At 51.1% G+C, this 18,827-nt stretch overlaps 1 protein-coding gene across 4 annotated transcripts in view; it reads right to left on the bottom strand.

The window, feature by feature from the left end:
• Positions 1–5,438, bottom strand: part of ZNF496 (zinc finger protein 496) — a 40,632-nt gene extending 35,194 nt beyond the window's left edge. For 3 of the 4 annotated variants that reach the window (XR_002136450.2, XR_012489479.1, XM_019719203.2), the window contains exons 1-4: positions 5,298–5,438; positions 3,773–3,889; positions 3,015–3,441; positions 2,451–2,634 (exon numbers count right to left, since the gene is read on the bottom strand). Coding sequence is in view for 2 of the 4 variants with exons in the window: in XM_019719203.2 (XP_019574762.1) it covers positions 2,451–2,634; positions 3,015–3,404 (574 nt within the window). In the remaining 2 variants the exon portion in view is untranslated. The remainder of the gene's footprint in view (positions 1–2,450; positions 2,635–3,014; positions 3,442–3,772; positions 3,890–5,297) is intronic. The other variant, XM_019719204.2, reaches the window with a different exon arrangement.
• Between the last annotated feature and the right edge of the window lie 13,389 nt (positions 5,439–18,827).

The following is an 18,827-nucleotide window of genomic DNA, read 5'->3' as shown; positions in this document are numbered from 1 at the left end:
CACAATCCACAGTACGGGAAATGATGGTTAGGGCTCTAGGGATCGAGGTGTCAGTAGGAGCTGCTGATGACCTCAGGGTCACATCCATGTGCCACATGGTCAGGTGTGACACTCCAGGACACGCAGGACACTTCCCTAACTGCCACCACTGGGAAATGCAGAGTGTACACTGGGCCACGTCACTGTCCCTTACCTGGGCGACCGGGACCTGGGGCTGGGGGGGCACTATTCCAACAGGACTTCTCTTCAACTGCACCTTGCTCGGGCTTCTGTAAGTAGCGAGCCACATACCTAGGCAGGTGCAGCCATGTGAAAATGAGCTGTTTCAAAAGGTGCTCCATTCACAGAATAAGACTTGGAAAGCTGCACTACTGCCACTTGGTCTCCTGAAGGTTGACCCCCGGTCACATGTTAAATCAGCATCAAAGCTAACAGGAGAAGCCAGTTCCCTCACCTTTCAGACCCAGGATGCAAAGCTTTCAGCAAACAGCAGGGATGTGAGTAGCTATTTAGAAACACGGGTGGGGCCACGAGGCAGCTCAGCCAGCAGTGACAAGTGGGGGATCCCAGTGGGAGGCAGCACCCTTACTCTGCTGCCGGAAGCTCAGGCTGGGAGTGGGGAGGGTGCGTGGATGTGAGGGGGAGACTTAATTTTGCTCTGTCATACCTGCCACCTTTCCCATGGTACAAGAATACATGAACACTTGCAAAGCACTTGGGAAAGCTTTCAGCCTCTACACAAGACCTAGTCTTTTGGGAAGATTTTTAAGATTAGGCGTTCTACGGCTTTTACTGGAGGCTCCTTCCAATGATAAATCACCCACGTGTTTCTGGTCTTCCTTGTACCTAACACATCCTGCCTCCTTTTCCATTTTTGATAACTCAGGGAAAACAGAAGAGCTAATTCTGGGACCCAAAGCCCCTGGAGGTAACTGGTTTATGCCCGACCTTCACCAGCGTTGGCTGCTGCAGCTCCTCCCAAGGATGTTCCTGCCACCCACCTACACACCCCGGGCTGCCTGCACATGCTATGTTCATCTAAACTAATGGTTGTTTCCCTTACGCCTGTCTTCATGAGCTGAATTGTTTCTCCACCAAATTCCTATGTTGAAATCCCAACCCCCAGGACCTCAGAATGTGACTGTATTTGGAGATGGGGTCTTTCAAGAGGTAATTAAGTTAACATGAGATCTTTAGGGTAAGCCCTAATCCATTTTGACTGGTGTCCTTAGAAGAGGACATTAAGACATAGACACACACAGAACAATGGCCACGCCAGGACAACTGGGAGACAATAGCTGTCCACAGGCCAAGGAAAGAGGCCTCCTCAAGGGAACAAGCCCTGCCCACCTGGATCTCAGACTTCCAGCCCCTAGGACCTGGAGACAATAAATGTCTGTTGTGTAAGCCACCCTCTCTATGGGATTTCATTCTGGCATTTCTAGAAAACTTACACACCTTTCTTGACTTTTAATCAAGGAGAGGCTGAAGAATTTGATTTGTACAGAAATCAACATATTTTCACACATAAAGAAATGTAATATGCTTTTTTTTTTTTAACTGAAACACTTATTACAATGCCAAGGACAACTTTTGTGAACCTTAAGAACACACTCCTGGCCTCCCCATCCTCTCCTTTTCTATCTGTATTTACAGCACGATGTGGTAAGTCCACCCAAGGTCACCCTCACTCCTTAGAGGTCACTTACTCAACCTGAGGGTACCACATTTCCCATAAGGGTCACTTCAACTAAAATCATGGGTGGCTCAGGCTTCCTGCTCAGCATGTTATGGGTATAATCCCTTAATCCTCAGAAAATCCACTAAGAACCAGGAAACTGAGGCCTGCAGAGTTTAGAAGCACGGCCCGGGTTATAGCTCAAGGTTTCCAAGCCAAGTGTACCTGATGCCCAAACCACCTGCCTATAGCCACTAGCACGCTTTGAACAGTCAGACATGTTTAGGTGACTGAAGCCCCAACCCTGAGATACCACCCTGCTCCCTCTGACAGTATTTCTGTATTTCCTCACAGCATCATAATAAGACTGACAGCAGGAGTTTTTTAGCCAGGGAAAGAGATTTGGGGAGAGACAAGAGGATGTTGTCACACTTGGCTCCTGACACAGGCCCTGCTGGGACAGCAACAGTGCCCAGCTGTCCCCCAAAATGAAAAAGCCCAGAGATGCACCCCCCCCCCCCGAAAGGAGATGGTGCAGCCTCAAAAGCACCACCCGATAGAAGTGGTCCCTCTGAGCAGACTGGCACCATGAAAAGGACAAACACTCTCAGGAGATTCTGATTCAATTGCTTTAAATAGGAACCCAGACCTTGAAAATGGTTCGTGGCTCCTCAGGGGACAAGAGAGAACACTGAGGTCTGAGGTCCACAGCCAGCAGCTAGGCACAAGGTGGGGTTGCAGGCCCCTGCCCCCATTCCCCCAGGCTCCCTACCTGGGTCTCCGCTGAGCTGATCTGGAGGTCTGCTTGGGAGCCCTTGGCCCTGACATAGGGCCAAGGGCTGGGCATCTTGGCTCTTTGCAAGGTGGCTCTGGGGCTCTGCTGACAGCCGCTCTTGCTCCTGGTCCCGAGGGCTGTCACCATCGTCAATCACCACAGGGTCTTCACAGTGCTTGAGCTGCAATCCAGACAGGTTTTCTCAGGGCATGGTGGAGAGGTCCCTAGCCAGGGTCCGTGGCTGTACCGGGACTGGGCAAACCCCCTCTCTGGGCCTGCTGACCACTGGAGGCTCTGTCCAGGTCTTGGACAGGGCTGGAAAGAGGTATGACTTCACTGTCACTCTATTTAGAGCCCTTAGGGAATGTAACCTGGTTTACTGGGACACCAACTCCCCTGTGGGCCTGACCAAAGCACCACTTCTAGACAGAATGCCTCAGCCCTGGACAAAGGACGTTTAACCCCACCAAAGCACAGGGTGGCGCCCCACTCCATACCCACTGCCCAGGCTGCTCTTTCCCTGCCCTCCCACCCTCCTGCCACCCCAGCCCCTCTGCTTACCCACTGCCAGGGTCTCCCTGGCTCCCGTTCCAGCGCCTCCACAGCAGCTACAGCCTGCTCACCGCTTTCGGGCTCCTGGGCCCGCACCCAGCCCTGGATCTCGCGGGGCAGGATGGCCAGGAACTGCTCCAGCACCAGCAGCTCCAGGATCTGCTCCTTGCTGTGCCGCTCGGGCCTCAGCCAGCCCCGGCATAGGTCCCAGAGGCGCTGCAGGGCCTCACGGGGGCCCGCCGCCTCCTGGTAGCGGAAGCGGCGGAAGAGGCGGCGAGAGGACTCGGGGCTGGGAAGCTCCCCCTGAGGGCCAGGGCTCTCTCCCGGCGGGCTCCTCATTTTCCTGGGCTCCTCACTTTCCTTCGGAGCCAAGACTCGGGGGCACAGGGCTGTGGGCATGATGGGATTTGATGGGGGTCAGCAGCAGAAGACGACCCTATTTCCAAACAGAAATCACTGGCTTCAATGCTCTGGTCTCCTGCAGTGGGTTCTGGGGATGCCAATGGGGAAAGTGACAAGGCCCAAAGACCAGCCCTTGGAAGAAACCCTGGGACATGTGATGAGTCAGTGCAGTGGGTCCTTACACAAATGAAGAGAGAGAAGGACCACCCCCCTAAAAGCATCATTACGTGCTCCCCTAACTGGGCAAGCAGACAAACAAGGCAGGGGAGTCCAGGAGAAAAGCGGTGGCTTTTCAACATGACACTGGTGTTCGGAGCATCTGGGGCTACATGCAGGAAAGAGAAGGAATTTAGACTATGTGGTACCTTCGGTGGTCAGGTCCTCCTGGAAAGGACCTGAGAGGGACGAGCCAAGCAGGCTGCTATCTTGGGGCTTCTGAGCCAAAGTCACTGTCCTCGCCCCTGAGACCTTTACAATATGAGCTGGAAAGACAAAGACAGATGTGCAGGGAAGAGCCTTGAAAGCACATCTGGGACGAGAAACCCACCATGCCAGAGGCCAGGGCCAACTCTTGGTGCTGGGCCTGCTGGATCGTCAGAGCCAGAGTCTGCACTGGGGGACAGGAGTGAAACACACGGCTGAGAAGATACCCACACAAAAGATGGGACGATTAAAAGTGACAGCCACACCTAGACTCTCCTGGAGAAAAATAATGGCTATGCATTTAAAAACACCAGCATTTAAAAAACACCAGCACTTTCAGCTTAGTCTCACCTGACTCAGTAGAGTCTGCATAGTTAACATTAGTGTATATTTAAAGATGCCTTGACCCTTAACCTTGCTCCACCTGCCTTCCCTACACTTGTCATCTTCAAACCATGCTAAAGGCACCCCCACACACTTCCCCAGGCAGGACAGAGGTGGGGCACAGCCCCCACATCAGTGAGGCTCAGGGCCCCTCCACATCCCCAGTGAACACACACAGGGCCCTATTAGAGTCATGGTCACTACTCACAGACTATGGGACCCAGAGAAAGTGAGGACAAATGGTGATGCACACAGTTCCCTGCCCCACCCTAAGGCCTCTAAGACCCTGGACACAGTCACTGGCCCTCCACACCCCAATTGTATGAGGCCTAACCCTAACCTCCAACCACTCAGTGGCCTGCAAGGGTCCCATGTGGAATGCAGGCCTCACTCCTATTTCCCAGAAAGAGAAATAGGGCCAGAAGATCCACAAAGCCACAGAATGGCAGTCAGAAAAACCCAAGTGTCTGGACCACTTTGCTTTCCAACATAAAACAAATACAGACTGGCAGAAAAGGATTCAAGGAGTCTGGCTGGGCACCTTACAGCTTGCCCCACAGTGGATTTCCTTCAGTGTCTGCTCCTGCATCTGGAACACAGTCTCAGCCCGTCTCAGCCCCACCTGCCCTCACTGTCTCCGAATTCAGTCAATACACATCTAAAGGGCCTCTGGATTCCTCAGGTTCCCCGGCCCCCCCAACCCAGGGGACCCGGGCCCCACCCTCAGCACTGTGTCTACTGAGGAACAGCCCTAATTAGATAGTGGCGTTCCTCTTTGTCATCCAGGCACCTGGCGCGTAGGAGGCTCAGGAGTGATGCCTGATGAATGAAAGAACGTAGGTACGGGAGGATTCCCGCGGGGCGGGGCGTGCTTAAAGCAGCTCGTGGAGGAGGCACCGAGCGAGATCCGCAGAGAGGATAGGGGAAGGCATTCTAGGCCAGGAAAAGGGCGAGCTTTTCCTTGCTCCCCCTCTCTCCCGCTTCCCTCCCTACACACACACACAAACACACACACACACACACACACACGCATGCACGCACGCGCGCGCGCGCCTCCAGTGTAACGAGCTCTCAGCTCCTCACCTCACAGCCTGGAACTCTTTCCCAGCGTCTAACTCAAACCCCTCCTGCGGCGGCGTTAGTCTCCGCAGCTGCTCCACATCCTTGCAGGCCCGCCTCCCGGTGTCCTTCCAGAAGCGGGATCTCTGCAGGGCCCGATTCCGTCCCTGGCCAGCCGAGCCCCGTCTCCTGCTCATCCAGAAAACCACGGCTCCGCTTGGGAGGGAACCAGTGGGAGCAAATGGAGGCACCTGAAAAACATTCACGTTGCCTTATCCCCCGCCCGCAGACCCACCGACGCTCGGCTCCGGGATGGGGACGCACGGGGCCGGGGACGCGCGGAGCCGAGGGTCCGGGGAGTGCCCCGGGCCGAGAGTCCGAGAGGCGCGCGGGCCCGAGGCGCCCGGAGCCGGGGGAAGCGCGGGAGGACGCCGCGCGGGCCGCTGGAGCCCCGCCGTACTCACCCCCGCGGCGCGTCCCCGTGGGCAAGCCGTGCAGGCCAGGCAGCCGCCGGAGACCGCCGGACGCGGAGGAAAGGAAAGACCGGACCCTCCGGCTCCCTCCCCTGGGACACTTCCTGCTCCGCTCTAGGACCGCGGAGGTCTCCGCGTCTCACTGGTTCGCTCCCCGCCCCCCCGGCCGAGGTGTGCTCGGGGGTGACATCCGACACCCCCGGCCCGCGCGCCGCCCCGCCCTGCTCCGCGCGCGTCCCGGCTCGGGCGCCGGCCGAGGTGTGGGCCCCGCCGCCAGGCCCGGCCTCCCCGCGGGCTCGCGCGGTGGACGCGCGCCCGGGGGGCGGTAGGTGGGGCCGGGGACGGCGTCCGCGGGCGGAGGCAGAGGACACGGTCCGCACGAGGGTGCGCGACGCGAGAAGGTGCCTGGGGGCTCCTCCCCACTGTCTTCCAGTCCGCCCCCCGGGCTTGTGGACGTCCGGAAGGGCAGATCCAGGAGCCGGGGCCAAAGGCTGGAATCGGAAAAGAAAGCCGCTTCATTTCGGAATCCCCTGATGACCGCCCCCGGCAGGCACCACCCGCAGGCGTCCCAAACCCCTCCTCTCCATTCGCGCGCGACCGCTGAGGAAAGTAGGACGGGAGAAACGAAAACCCTCCACTCCCCGCCTCGTCTATCAGCTCGCACTCTCTTGGGATGAAGCCGATTTGCGGAGTTTCAGTTTAGTAAAGTCAGCCCGCTATACGGCCCTTCTGAGCATCCGATCAAGGCTGGGGAGTGCGCAGGGGGCCCCGGTGAGCCCCACCCCAGCGGCTGGTCGGGGAGCTGTGCTGGCTGTTGGTACTGAGGCGGAGGCGCAGGAAGAGGTCAGGGGACTTTGGAAGTCAAGTGGCAGTGAGGGGCAAGCAGGAATTAGAGCCTCCAAACCCCTCAGACACGGTGATTTGCCACTATCCTATGCTGAACATGACCCCAAAATCAGGAGTCTTCCCGGGTCCCCCTTAATCTTTCAGATTGGGAGAAAGCGCATTCCGGGTTCCTGAGCAGTCGGATTCCCTTCAACCCTCTCTTCCATGCGTCCCTGCACTGAAGTTGGACTCTCCCAAGGAACAGAAGGTTGTCTCCATCTACCAGAGAGTCACCAACTGCAGACACCTCTGTTTCCAGCAGACCCTATTTCAAGGGCAAGCAGAACAAACCAGTTAACCCAAAGAAAATGGTATGGTGAAGAGGCTGGGGTGGAGTTGGGTGGACCCAGGTACCGGACCCTTGCCCTGTGGTTCTCATTCCATGGCCTGGTGCCTCCTGTTTTCCTAAATTACAAAGTATCACTCCTGACCAGTGGAGTTACTGGGAGCCACCATATGTCAAATGTCTGAACTCTGACTAAAGCAGATGGACGAAAGCAAAGGAGTGAAGCTCTTTTTAGTGAACAGTGATTGTTCCCTCAAATGCCCGATGCTGGCAGGGTCACCCAGAGCTTACCTGGAGCCTGTGGATACCAATGGGAGCCAGCCTCTCCCGACTTCACTGACCTCAGTTACTCCCCTGTTGACCCCAGCCCAGGAGCACAAGCAGGCAGCATGGCTGCCTCGGCCTAGGAGGAGAGGTGGCCCCTGAGGAACCAAGGATCAACAAGGCAGGCTGAGCCTGTGCTTTAGCAAGCAGCCCAGCCTGTGGCACCGCTCTGCAGGTACAGACCCTCTGCCAGAGCTCCCAGCTCTGTGACTCGCTGGGCACCAGCTGCTGACTGTTGAGAACCTGTGCTCATGGCTCTGCCCAGTGCAGCCCTAAAGCAGGTAAAACGCAGAGCCCAGAGATTGCTGGCACACAGCATCAGGTCAGTCCCCACTGCCCTCCCTGCAAACTTACCCCCTCAGCTACAGAGTTACCCTTACTCTGCATTTTTCTGTAGTTCCAGAAGCACAGGGGGTTGAATCAGAGCACGTTGGTTAAATCCTGCCTGGATTCCTCACCAGGTGCTCTCAGGCCTACTTAAACTTTCTGTGCGTCAGTTTCCTCATCCAGAAAACAGATGATGTTGTCTACCTCCCTGGGTGGACTTGGGGGATCATTTGTCATTCAACATATACTGAGCACCTACTAGGCTGTCTCATAGTGCTAGGTGACTTTCCAGGTGCTCAGAGTAGTTTTCAGATGATAGTAACATTTAAATTAGTCGACTTTGAGTAAAGCAGATTGCCCTCCATATACACAACTGCCTAGTGGAAGGAGGAGGAGTGGGGCAAGCAGTTAGCAGAATCAACAGCATGATCTGCTGTCTGATCCTGTGGCAGAGGAAAAGGAAAGTGGAGCAGGGTCAGGTAACGGGGTGCTGGGTCACAGTATTAAAATAGTCAGGGCAGGCTCCATTGCAACAGACAGTGACATCTGAGATGTGGGAGCTGCTGAAGCTCAAGCCTGAGTGAGAACAGAGTCCCAGGTAGAGGCCACTGTGACAGCAAAGGCCCTAAAGAGGGGGAAGGGGCTTCACAGGGAGGTGGCCAGTGAGCAAGGAGCTCGGGTTGTCAGAGCTTGGAGGACCACTGGAGGCCATGGGAAGGTGCTTCTCCCCTGCACCAAGTGAGGTTGTCAGATGCCACAGGTGAAGCACCAGAAAGGGATCCCTGCTGTAAATCCTGCTGAAGGGATCCCTTCAGCTATCTCACAGTCAAGCTGCGTGTTTATTTGGTTTATATTACTGCTGCTGATTGTGTATGCATTTATAAAATGCTTGCTATGTGCCATCAGTTGCTATAGTGCCATCCTTGGGGAGACCATGGTGGACAGAAGATCCTGGCTTCTGGAAGCTAGAAGGAGAAACAGATACTAAATAAATGACTCTGCAATATGATGCCGTTGGTGAGAGATGCCATGAAAAAGAAAATAAAACAGGGTGAGAAGGAGAAACTAGACCACTTTCTTACACTATATGCAAAAATACACTCAAAATAGATTACTGAATTAAATGTAAGACCAGAATCCATAAAATTCCTAGAAGAAAACATAGGCAGTAAACTCTTTGACATTGGTATTAGCAATATGTTTTTAGAGAAGTCTCCTAGTGCAAAGACAACAAAAGCAAAAATATGAGACTACATCAAACTAAACAGCTTTTGCGTCCCAAAGGAAGTCATCAACAAGACAAAAAGGCAATCTACTGAATGGGAGAAGATATTTGCTAATGATAGATCCAGTGAAGCTTTATTTACAGTAGCCAAGATATGTAAGCAACCTAAATGTCCATCGATAGATGATTGAAGAAGATGTGGCACATATATACAATGAAATATTATTCAGCTGTAAAAAAAAAAAAATGAAGTTTTACCATTTGTGACAACATGGATGGACCTAGACGGTATTATGCTAAATGAAATAGACAAAGGCAAATACCATGTGAATTCACTTAAATGTGGAATCTAAAAAAAGAAAATAAAGAAAACAAAACAGAAACAGACTCATAGCTACAGAGAACAAATTGGTGGTTGCCAGATGGAAGGGGGTTAGGAGGTTTGGCGAAAAACATGAAAGCCAAAAAAAAACAAGAAATGGATTAAGAAGTACAAATTGCCAGTTATAAAATTAGTCATGCGATATAAAGTACAGTATAGGGAATATAGTCAATAATATTGTAACAACTATGTACAAGGTGTGATCAAACAATAGGGTGAATGTTTTAAAAAAATGTATTACAGTAAAAGACACATTGCCATTAATCCCCCTCAAAATACTCCCCCTTGCTTCTAACATACTTATCCCATCATTCTTGCCACTTTCTGAAGCAGCTCTGGAATTCCTCTTTTGTGAGTGTCTTTAGTTGGCGCTGTCATAGCTGCCTCAACGTCTTGAATCGATTCAAAATGTTTACTTTTCATGGTCATTTTGACTTTGGGGAAGAGCCAGAAGTCACACAGTGCCAGATCCGGTGAATAAGGTGGATGAGGACACACCGTATTTGACAGAAATTGCCGCATACTAGAAGCGATGTGTGACACAGAGCCTTTCCGTTGTGATCATGGTGACTGCTGCTGCTGAGTGCCATCCAATGGAAAGACAGGGATCTTCAACACAGGAAGCGGCACATCGAACCTCAGTAACAGTGTGACAGGTTTCAACTTGTTCGGTGCAGTCAGTTAGGTGTGAGCTACGATTGTGAGAAGGTGTGTTTTAAAGTGTGCCGTTAGTCATCGTCCATCATGACAACGTTCTGTGTCACACATCGCTTCTGGTCTATGGCAAACTCAACGTGTGGATGTTATCCACACGTTAAGAGTTCAGTCCTATGAGACTGACCCTATACACAGACACCCACACACACACTTCAGGCACTAGTCACAGCCCAGACTCTTACCTGTGCTTCTGACCAACTAGCTATAGGTCAGAGGTTCCAAGGATTCCTACCAACTCAGAATGCCAATCTCAAGTCCAGGTTGTTACCTGGACTTCTGACCAACTGGCTATAAATCAGATATTCCCCAAGCATCTCTTTCTGTTCTATTAATTTGCTAGAGCAGGTCACAGAACTCAGAGAAACCTCTTACTAGATCACTGGTTCATTATAAAAGGATCTAACTCAAAAAGAGCCAGATGGAAAAGATGCACAGGACAGTGTGGGAAGGAGCAAGGGGTTTCCATGCTGTCTCTGAGCCCACCATTAACCCAGCATCTCCACATGTTCGTCAACCCAAAACCTCTCTGAAGCCCATCTCTTGGGTTTTTATGGAGGCTTCATTACACAAGCACAATTGACTAAATCATTGACCACTGGTGATTGAACTTTATCTCTAGCCCCTCTTCCCTCCTCCGAAGTCAGGGGGTGGGACTGAAAAGTTCCAACCCTCTAATCACATGGTTGGTTCCCCTGGCAATCAGCACCCACCTTCAGGTGCTTTCCAAAATCACTTCATTAACATAACAAAAGACATCTTTACCACTCAACACTTAGGAAATTCCAAGAGTTCTGAAAAATATGAGCCAGGAATTGTGGATGAAGAGTAGATATACAGTATATATCACATACATACACACACATACATATATACAGAGGATGTCAAAAAATGTATACACATTTTAAGAAATGAAAACTATTAAAATTGCAATATTCAATTTACGAATATACCGATAACAAAAGATGAATACAAGTTACGTTTAACTTCTGCAATTACAAGAGGTGCTCAAAGTGGTTACTATCAGCATCCAGACACTTCTGATTACGGCAAACTACTGCTTGAGCAACGTTGACCAAAATGTCCACTTGTATACATTTTTTTGGCACCTTCAGTATGTATGTGTATGCACACACACACACACACACACACACACACACACACACCCCGTTCCCCAAAAATAAGACCTAGCCGGACAATCAGCTCTAACGCGTCTTTTGGAGCAAAAATTAATAAGACCTAGTCTTATATTATTATTATATTATATAAGACCCAATCTTATAGTAAAATAACACTGGGTCTTATATTAATTATAAGACCCAACAAATAAATATATATATTTGTTGTTGTTGTATGAATAACCAAATATATTTTTTTATAAATTACAGTATTGCACCTCCATTCCCTTAAGCTCAATTTACTTCATGTGCAAATAAGGGTAGAAGTGAGGGTCTGATAATGGGTAAAAATGTGTCCTCCAGCATGTGTAATTCCCAGTCTCTTATTCCTGTAAATGTGACCTTATTTGGAAATAGGGTCTTTGCAGATGTAAATAAGTTAAGACCAGGTCTTACTGAGCTAGAGTGAGCTGGACATTCAGTGATGGGTTTCTCTACGTTACCAGAGAATGGGCCTTCCTCAGTGCGGTGTCCAGGTTCTTGGTGTCTTGAACAAAAATTGAAGGAGACACAGAAATCAAGTGGTGAAAGAGTCATTTATTAGAAAAGCAAAGCCAAGGCTCAAGAGGCTCAAAGGCCCAAGGTGGCATTATTAAAAAGTACACTCCAAAGTGTTTGGAGTGGGCTCCAAGCAAAGGCAAGGCTCAAGAGGCCCTGACTGGCGAGGACTTGGAGTTTTTATCACTTTTTTTCTCGAGAACAGGCTGTTCCTTTCTGGAGTGGGACCACTTGATTGACACCTGTGATTGACAAGAGGCTATTACCTCATCTTTTTAGACTGCCCATGTTCCTTCCCAGAATTCAGTCTGTTATAATAATATTAATGAACTTCCAAGCATATGTATGATATTATAATGATGGTATAATGAGGCCCAGGTGAAATGAAGGTTGTTGTTGCCTTTACTACGCAGGTGTGAGTGACCGGTTTAATCTAGTTGGGTATTTTGTACCCATTTGTTTCCTCATAGGGGTAGATAATTACAGTGAGAAGGGGAAGTTTTGGGCGGAGAGGGGCGGTCTTTTGGGCAGTCGCATTCTGTGGGTTGTGTTGGACATGCAGGAATGCAGAGACCCGATGCCTGTCTCTAACTGCCTGCCTTGTTTTCCCCTTGAGAGATGTGATACCCATAAAATCTCTATGGGAGGTTGAGGGACAGGAGGTCTTTTCTTCTGTGTCTGCTTCCTGCTGGGCAGGGGCATGGAGCTGTCCCTACCTAGTGGGGGATTCACGGAACTCTCACCCTGTCTGATCTTAGATGATATAAAGGGGTCTTGAGATCCGCCTGGAAGACCATGTAGGCTTTTTTGGTTGGAATTGGTAATTTTACTGGGGTATCTTCTGTATCCCCAAGGCCTCTAGATGAGGAGAGATCAATTTTGGTTAGACAGAGTTCAAAGTGTTGGCTCATGATGCAGGACCCAAAGCCATCGACACAAGGAGGCTGTGTGATAGAAATTCTGTTTAGCTTCATGGAGCCGGTGGTCTTTTCCTCTGTTTAATCGGGTCATTCAGATGGTGGTTTTCACCCAGGAGCTGGGCCTGGGATGGCCTCCAGCAGGGGCCAGGGGACTTCCTATGATTCAGGCTAGGAACAATATTCTGTTTAAGATTAAAAAGCTGATTTGAAAGCGGTGGCCAGCAGAAGGGGGGAAAAAAGAGTTTGAATTTCACTCTGCAGGGCAATGTTTCTCACACTTTTTTGCCTGCAGTCCAGTTGATGATGAATTCTGGTAATTTCTGCTCTATTTTGTTCTGCTGGGGAAAGGCTGCGCTATTGTTGGCAAACGTTCATTGGACAAAAGGGGTTTCGATGGAAAGTAAACTACCCAGGTGATCTGACCATAACTTTCTAATTGGGTGGGTCGTCATGGCCCAGGCCTATAACTCTTCAGTAAAAGGCTTATCTTTTCCTTAAGAAGCCCTGCCCATTGTTTCTGTGCATCTAGGTTAACAAGCCTTTGAAATGCCCCTTTTCAGACCCTCCTTCTAAATCATGACCGACCACCCTCAAGAGAGCACTTAGTCTTGTTAAATATCCTATAATCGAATCTCCCACCTTCATGTGATCTTATGTTCTCTCCTTAATTCCAAATGCATAAAAGAAACTGTAAAACTATCATTTTCTGAAGCATTTGAGATATTGATTCTGGGCCAGTGTTGCCAATTTTGGCTCAAATAAACTAAAATATTCCTCTACAACTTTGGACTTCCGTTACATTGACAAATCTCTCCTCAACCAAACTATTTGGGCTTCCCTGGGCATTTTTTCAAGTACAACTGACTTTTGGGCTTCAATCTCTGCATTATCCAATTTTTGCAAGAATCCTAAGTCAGTTTAACAAGAAGACCCCCTCCCCCATATCTCTGATCAACCTGGATATCTGATCAGATTCCCCAGCCCGCACCCTCCCTCAGGTGATGTCTCCAGCAAGAATCCCCTTAGGTAAGGTAGATTTAACCAGAATCCTCCTTGCCTCTCATGTTTCATTTCAGTAATTTTCTATCCACTAATCCCCACCCTGCTCCTTGGTCATAAATTCCCACTATTCCTTGTAATCAGAGTTGAGGCTGACATCTCTCCCCCACTGCAAGCCCTCATTGCAGTGGTCCCTATACCATCCCAAATAGTACCCAGAATAAAGTCTGTCTTAGCATGCTCATCAAGTGTCATGGATAATTATTTTTCTTTTCTGTTGTGGGGGTTCAGAACCAGTCACCCCAAGATGTGCCTCTGTGCTATGCAGATTATTTTGAGCTAGAGGCCACTAACTCTGTGGGCTCAAGAGAACCTTCTGCCTTACTCAACTACCTAGAAAAACCTGAATTACGGGCCTTGCCCATAATAAAAGTGTCAGAGATGTTTTCTTTTGACCCATCTATAGGGCAGGGCAAACTTCTAGTTATTGAGTGTCTGCTCTTTTTATCATTCTTCAATGACCCTCTAAAGCCCCCCAGGCACCTTACATCATCCCTATCTCAGAGTATCTTACGTACCTCAATCGCCCTTTCTGTCTCTGACCCTCTCCTGCATGTGGAGTCTCTGACTCCTATGTACATGGGGTCCCCATACATATGTGTGTGTCGTGCGGGAGACCTTGCTCGCTGCGCCATTTGTCGTGCGCGGAGGCCTGCTCGCCACGCCATTTTTCAGGTGGGGCGGCCTGTGGGGTCTCTGCTCCCGCTCCCCACACTAGAACGCAGGATATGGTGAGGCCAAAAAGGAACACCCACGGAGCCATAGGTAGGGGAGTCATACCACTATGGTCTCACTGGAGGCTGGGTTCACCGGACGCGCGACCTGCCGTCGGCCTTTCCGCCAACCGACCAACCGATGACTTTCCTCCACTCTCTCGACTCTGTTCCTCTCCTCTCTTCCGCTCTCCTTGGCTCTGCTTGGCTCTTCGGCAATCCTCGGCAGTCCTCGGCTCTCCTCCGTAGCTGCAGCAGTTATACCAGCAGCCAATCGGCTAACCGGCCACAGCCGACAGCCAATCAGCCACAGCCGAGCCAGCACCTTTCCACGTGAGGCTGAGAGCCTGTAAACTACCCTCTGGGGCTCTGTCCCCACAGTGTGCATTAAATTTGGTTATTTCTCTTGCTGATCTGTCTCATGTCTATGTGATTATTAATCCGGCTGACAGAACCTTGGGGGAGAAGAGTTTCTTTCTCCCACACACTGTAATGGGTCTTTTAATATAGTGGAGTATTGATAAAGGGTTCTGTTATGCAGATGTCATGTGGGATTTCTGGTCCCGCTCCCCGCATAAGAACACAAAACATGGTAAGACCAAAAAGGAACACTCACGGAGCCACAGTATTGTGCGAGGCGGCCTGCGGGGTCTCTGGTCCTGCTCCCCACATACTAATGCAAGATATGGCAAGGCCAAAAAGGAACACCCATGGAGCCATAGGTAGGGAAGTCATACCACTGTGGTCTCACTGGAGGCCGGACCTGCTGTCCGCTTCTCTGCCTGCCAACCGATTGATTCCCCAACCAACGCAGCCACAGCAGTTATATCAGTGGCTAATGGCTAACCGGCTACAGCTGACACCCAACCAGCCACAGCTGATGGCCATCTACTACCTGAGCTAGCACCCCTCCACGTGAGGCCGAGAGCCTGGAAACTGCTCTCTGGGACTCTGTCCTCATACTCCACCTCTATAGGATCTTGCCTCACAATTTACATGACAAGCATCTTCCGCAAGGGTCCCTGTGTCATATTAGCCTATAGGCACCTACGGACAGAAAGAAACAGTAGTCTTGGGAACCAATAATGGCAAATCCCTTCCATCTGGGAGGATACATGCTAGCTTTTTGTCCTGGGAAAGGAGGGTTGCTGCCACTGGCACCTCTCCCGGTTTGTGGTACCAGACCTTTATGGCAGTGCTTGGGGTCCCTTGTGTAGTTTCAACATGTAACAGAATAGGGGACTCCATAATAGGTCATAGTGAGAGCACATAGGTTCCCCGCAAAATCATCCCGGTATCGGGACCTCCGTATACTACAGTTACTTGCTGTGGCCAGTCAGCCACCAACCCTGGCGTCACTTGCAAATCATGAGTCAAACCAGCCCCCCATGGGGCTATCAGGCCCAACCACCGACAGTGGGGGCTTTTGACCTGCCAGGGCCAAGTCCATTGCTGCCATTCCCCTACTTTCAAGCATGGGGTGCTGGCAGCAAAATGTTTCCATTTCTGCCATAGCCTGGCTTTAACAGAGTCTCACTAGTGGTAACCTGTAACTGAATCGGAGCAGCTGTTCGATGTAGCAGAGCTTCTACTGGTGCGGGCCCTCCCTTCCGTGGTCTCTCATTCAGGACTCTCAGGACGTCCCATAGACACGAGGCCCAGTCACGCTTCATGGGAGGGAATTTTGACACCCGGAGGCCTTGCTTCAAAAGGCTGTTGTAGCATTCAATCATGCTAGCTGCTTGTGGGTTATATGAGGTATGAAACAACCATTGTACGTCCATCCTGGCAGCCCAGCGCTGCACTTCTTGCCTGGTAAAATGGGTACCCCTGTCACTTTCAAAGACTTGGGGGCGCCCATAGAGGGCGCACAGCCGTGTAAGAGCGACCACTGCATGCCGCAACTGGACATGGCCAAGCAAACATCAACCCCGTAGCAGTATTCACTGCTGTGAACGCATACATAGCATTGCGGGCCTTAGGCAGAGGTCCAATGTAATCCACTTGCCAGTGAGTGAGGGGCACCCTCCCTTGCGTAATCTGCTGTGTTTCCCAGGGGAGCCTCCACCATTGGGAGCTGTCCTGGGCACAGACGGCACAGTCATAGCAGGCATCTGCTATCTCCTGCCATTTCAAAGGCAGACCCCAGAGTCTGCTCACCTACCACATGGTTCGGCTTCCAGCATGCTGCAATTTCCTATGCAACCAATGGGCCACATCAGTGGCAGGAGCCCGTTCTAACCATCGGACCCATGCTAGGGCATTTGCTTCATAATTACCTGGGGACACTAAGGGGGAGTGACCTGTGACATGCATTAGGGTCACCTCCTTTCTCTGCCCTAGGTCCCAGAGGTCCTGCCACATGGCTTGACCCCACAGTGGACGGTGTCCTACCAACCAGTTTTGGTGTTTCCACGTAGGGAGCCACAACGTTACGCCCCGGAACACCGCCCAGCTGTCAGTACAAATAACTAGGGGCCCAGGCTCGTGGCTGATTACCATCCACACAGCCCATAGCTCAGCCCACTGGCTACTCTGGCCCATCCCCATATCAAACCAAATGGTGTCTGTTTGGGGCTGCACACCAATAACCGTCCAAACGGCTGCAGCCCCTCGGCTAGAACCATCAGTAAACCAGGCATCCTCAGGTATTGGGGGTTGTCCTTCTTTGTAGGGCGAGGGCTCCAAGTCCTCCCCTCTAGGCATAGTGCTTGGCTCAGCCTGGGCCACAAGCTCCACAGGCCCCAGGAACTGTTGTAGCTCTGCGCTCAAAGGGCTTGAACTAAGGGTGCTATGTTGCTCCAAGTAGGCACCCCATTTGGCGAGGGTGGTGGTCTGTGCCACCCCCGTTTTGGGTCCCTGGGTCCACATACAGACCCACCCCTGGACGGGATAGGTTGTGCGAATCAACACCCGTGCCATTCCTGTGGTGGCTTCTGTGGTCACTAGGGCTGCATACACAGCAGCCAGCTGTTTCTCTATTAGAGAGTAGTGGACTTCCGCTCCTTTCCATAATTGGGACCAAAATCCCATTGGCGACTGGAGATGCTCCTGCCATTGCCAGAGGCCCCAACTGTACCCCTCTTGGGTTACACGAACATCAAGTTCAAATGGGTGGCCGGGGTCCACTACTTGCAGAGCCTGTGCCTGCTTCACTGCCTGTTTCGTGGCAACAAAGATTTGCTCTATAGCCTCTGTGCAATCCCATGAGGTCCCCTTTTCTATCGTGTTATACAAGGGCCTTGCCATTTGTGCTAAATGGGGTACAAACGCCCACCAATATCCTAGCAGACCCAAATACGTCTGCAGTTGGGAGACCTTGGTCAGCCGGGGAAAGGCTTGTGTTTTGTCAATAATCGCCTCATGTATGACCTTTGTCTTACCGGACCACACAACACCCAAAAACTTGACGGATAAGCCAGGGCCTTGGACCTTTTCCTCATTCATCACCCACCCACGTGACTTCAGATGGCGGAGAAGAGAGGGAATTGCCTGCTCTAAATCTGAAAGAGAATCAGATGTTAATAAAATATCATCGACATAATGAAACAAGGCCACAGAGGACGGGTGATCCCACTGTGCCAAATCCTGGGCCACGAGCCCATGGCAGAGAGTGGGACTGTGCAAGTATCCTTGCGGAAGGACTTGAAAAGTCCACTGCCACCCATCCCAAGTAAAAGCAGACTGCTGTTGACACTCGGATGCAATGTCAATGGAGAAAAAAGCATTGGCCAAGTCCACTACATAGTGATATGTTCCCAGGCGGAGAGTCAGACGATCCATCAAACCGTGTATTGAAGGTACTGCCATGTGCCAAGGTGGCGTCACCTTATTTAACTCCCTATAGTCCACAGTAATTTGCCAGGTCCCATCTGGCTTCTTGACAGGCCATACAGGGGAGTTAAAGGGACTGTGGGTTGTCCTCACAATCTGTGCCTTCTCCAATTCCAATATTGTATGACCAATCTCCTCCTGCCCTCCTGGCACATGGTACCGTCGCACTGTAACCACGTGCCAGGGCTGTGGCAACACTTGAGGAGGGTGGTGAGCATGCCTGTGTGTCACTGCTTTCACCACCCGGATCTGGAGACGGAACTCTCCTACCGACGTCTGTAAGCTGAGGCCATGTAGCACATCCACCCCTAGAATATACTCCGGAACGCGGGAGACATACACCTTGTAAGTACGAGGGGGAAGCCTTCCTATACCCAGTGGTAAGGAAACAGCTTTCACAGTCACAGTCTGTCCCCCGTAGCCATCAATGCAGACTGCTGGTCCGGGGAACAGTTCTGGATTCCCATAAACAAGACTGCAGTTGGCACCAGTGTCACCTAGGGCCAAAACCCTCTGCACATTGGAAGGGGAACAATGTATGGACAGTTCCACATAGGGCCTCCAGTCCCTGCTGTCCCCTCTGACCGGGTACCTTGGCCCCACCCCTAATTAAGCTGAAAGGAGTCGGCCTCAAGCGGCCGCATGGTCTTGAAGGGACACGGGTTGTGCTTTCCCAGACTTCTCCTTTAGGCTTCTCCGGAATTGCTGTTTCGGACGTAACTGTTTCCAAAGTTCC

Source organism: Rhinolophus sinicus, linkage group LG10, assembly GCF_036562045.2.
Source record: "Rhinolophus sinicus isolate RSC01 linkage group LG10, ASM3656204v1, whole genome shotgun sequence".
NCBI lineage: Eukaryota > Metazoa > Chordata > Mammalia > Chiroptera > Rhinolophidae > Rhinolophus > Rhinolophus sinicus.
Note: the sequence above shows the minus strand (reverse complement) of the source record. Positions and strands in the feature narration are given on the sequence as shown.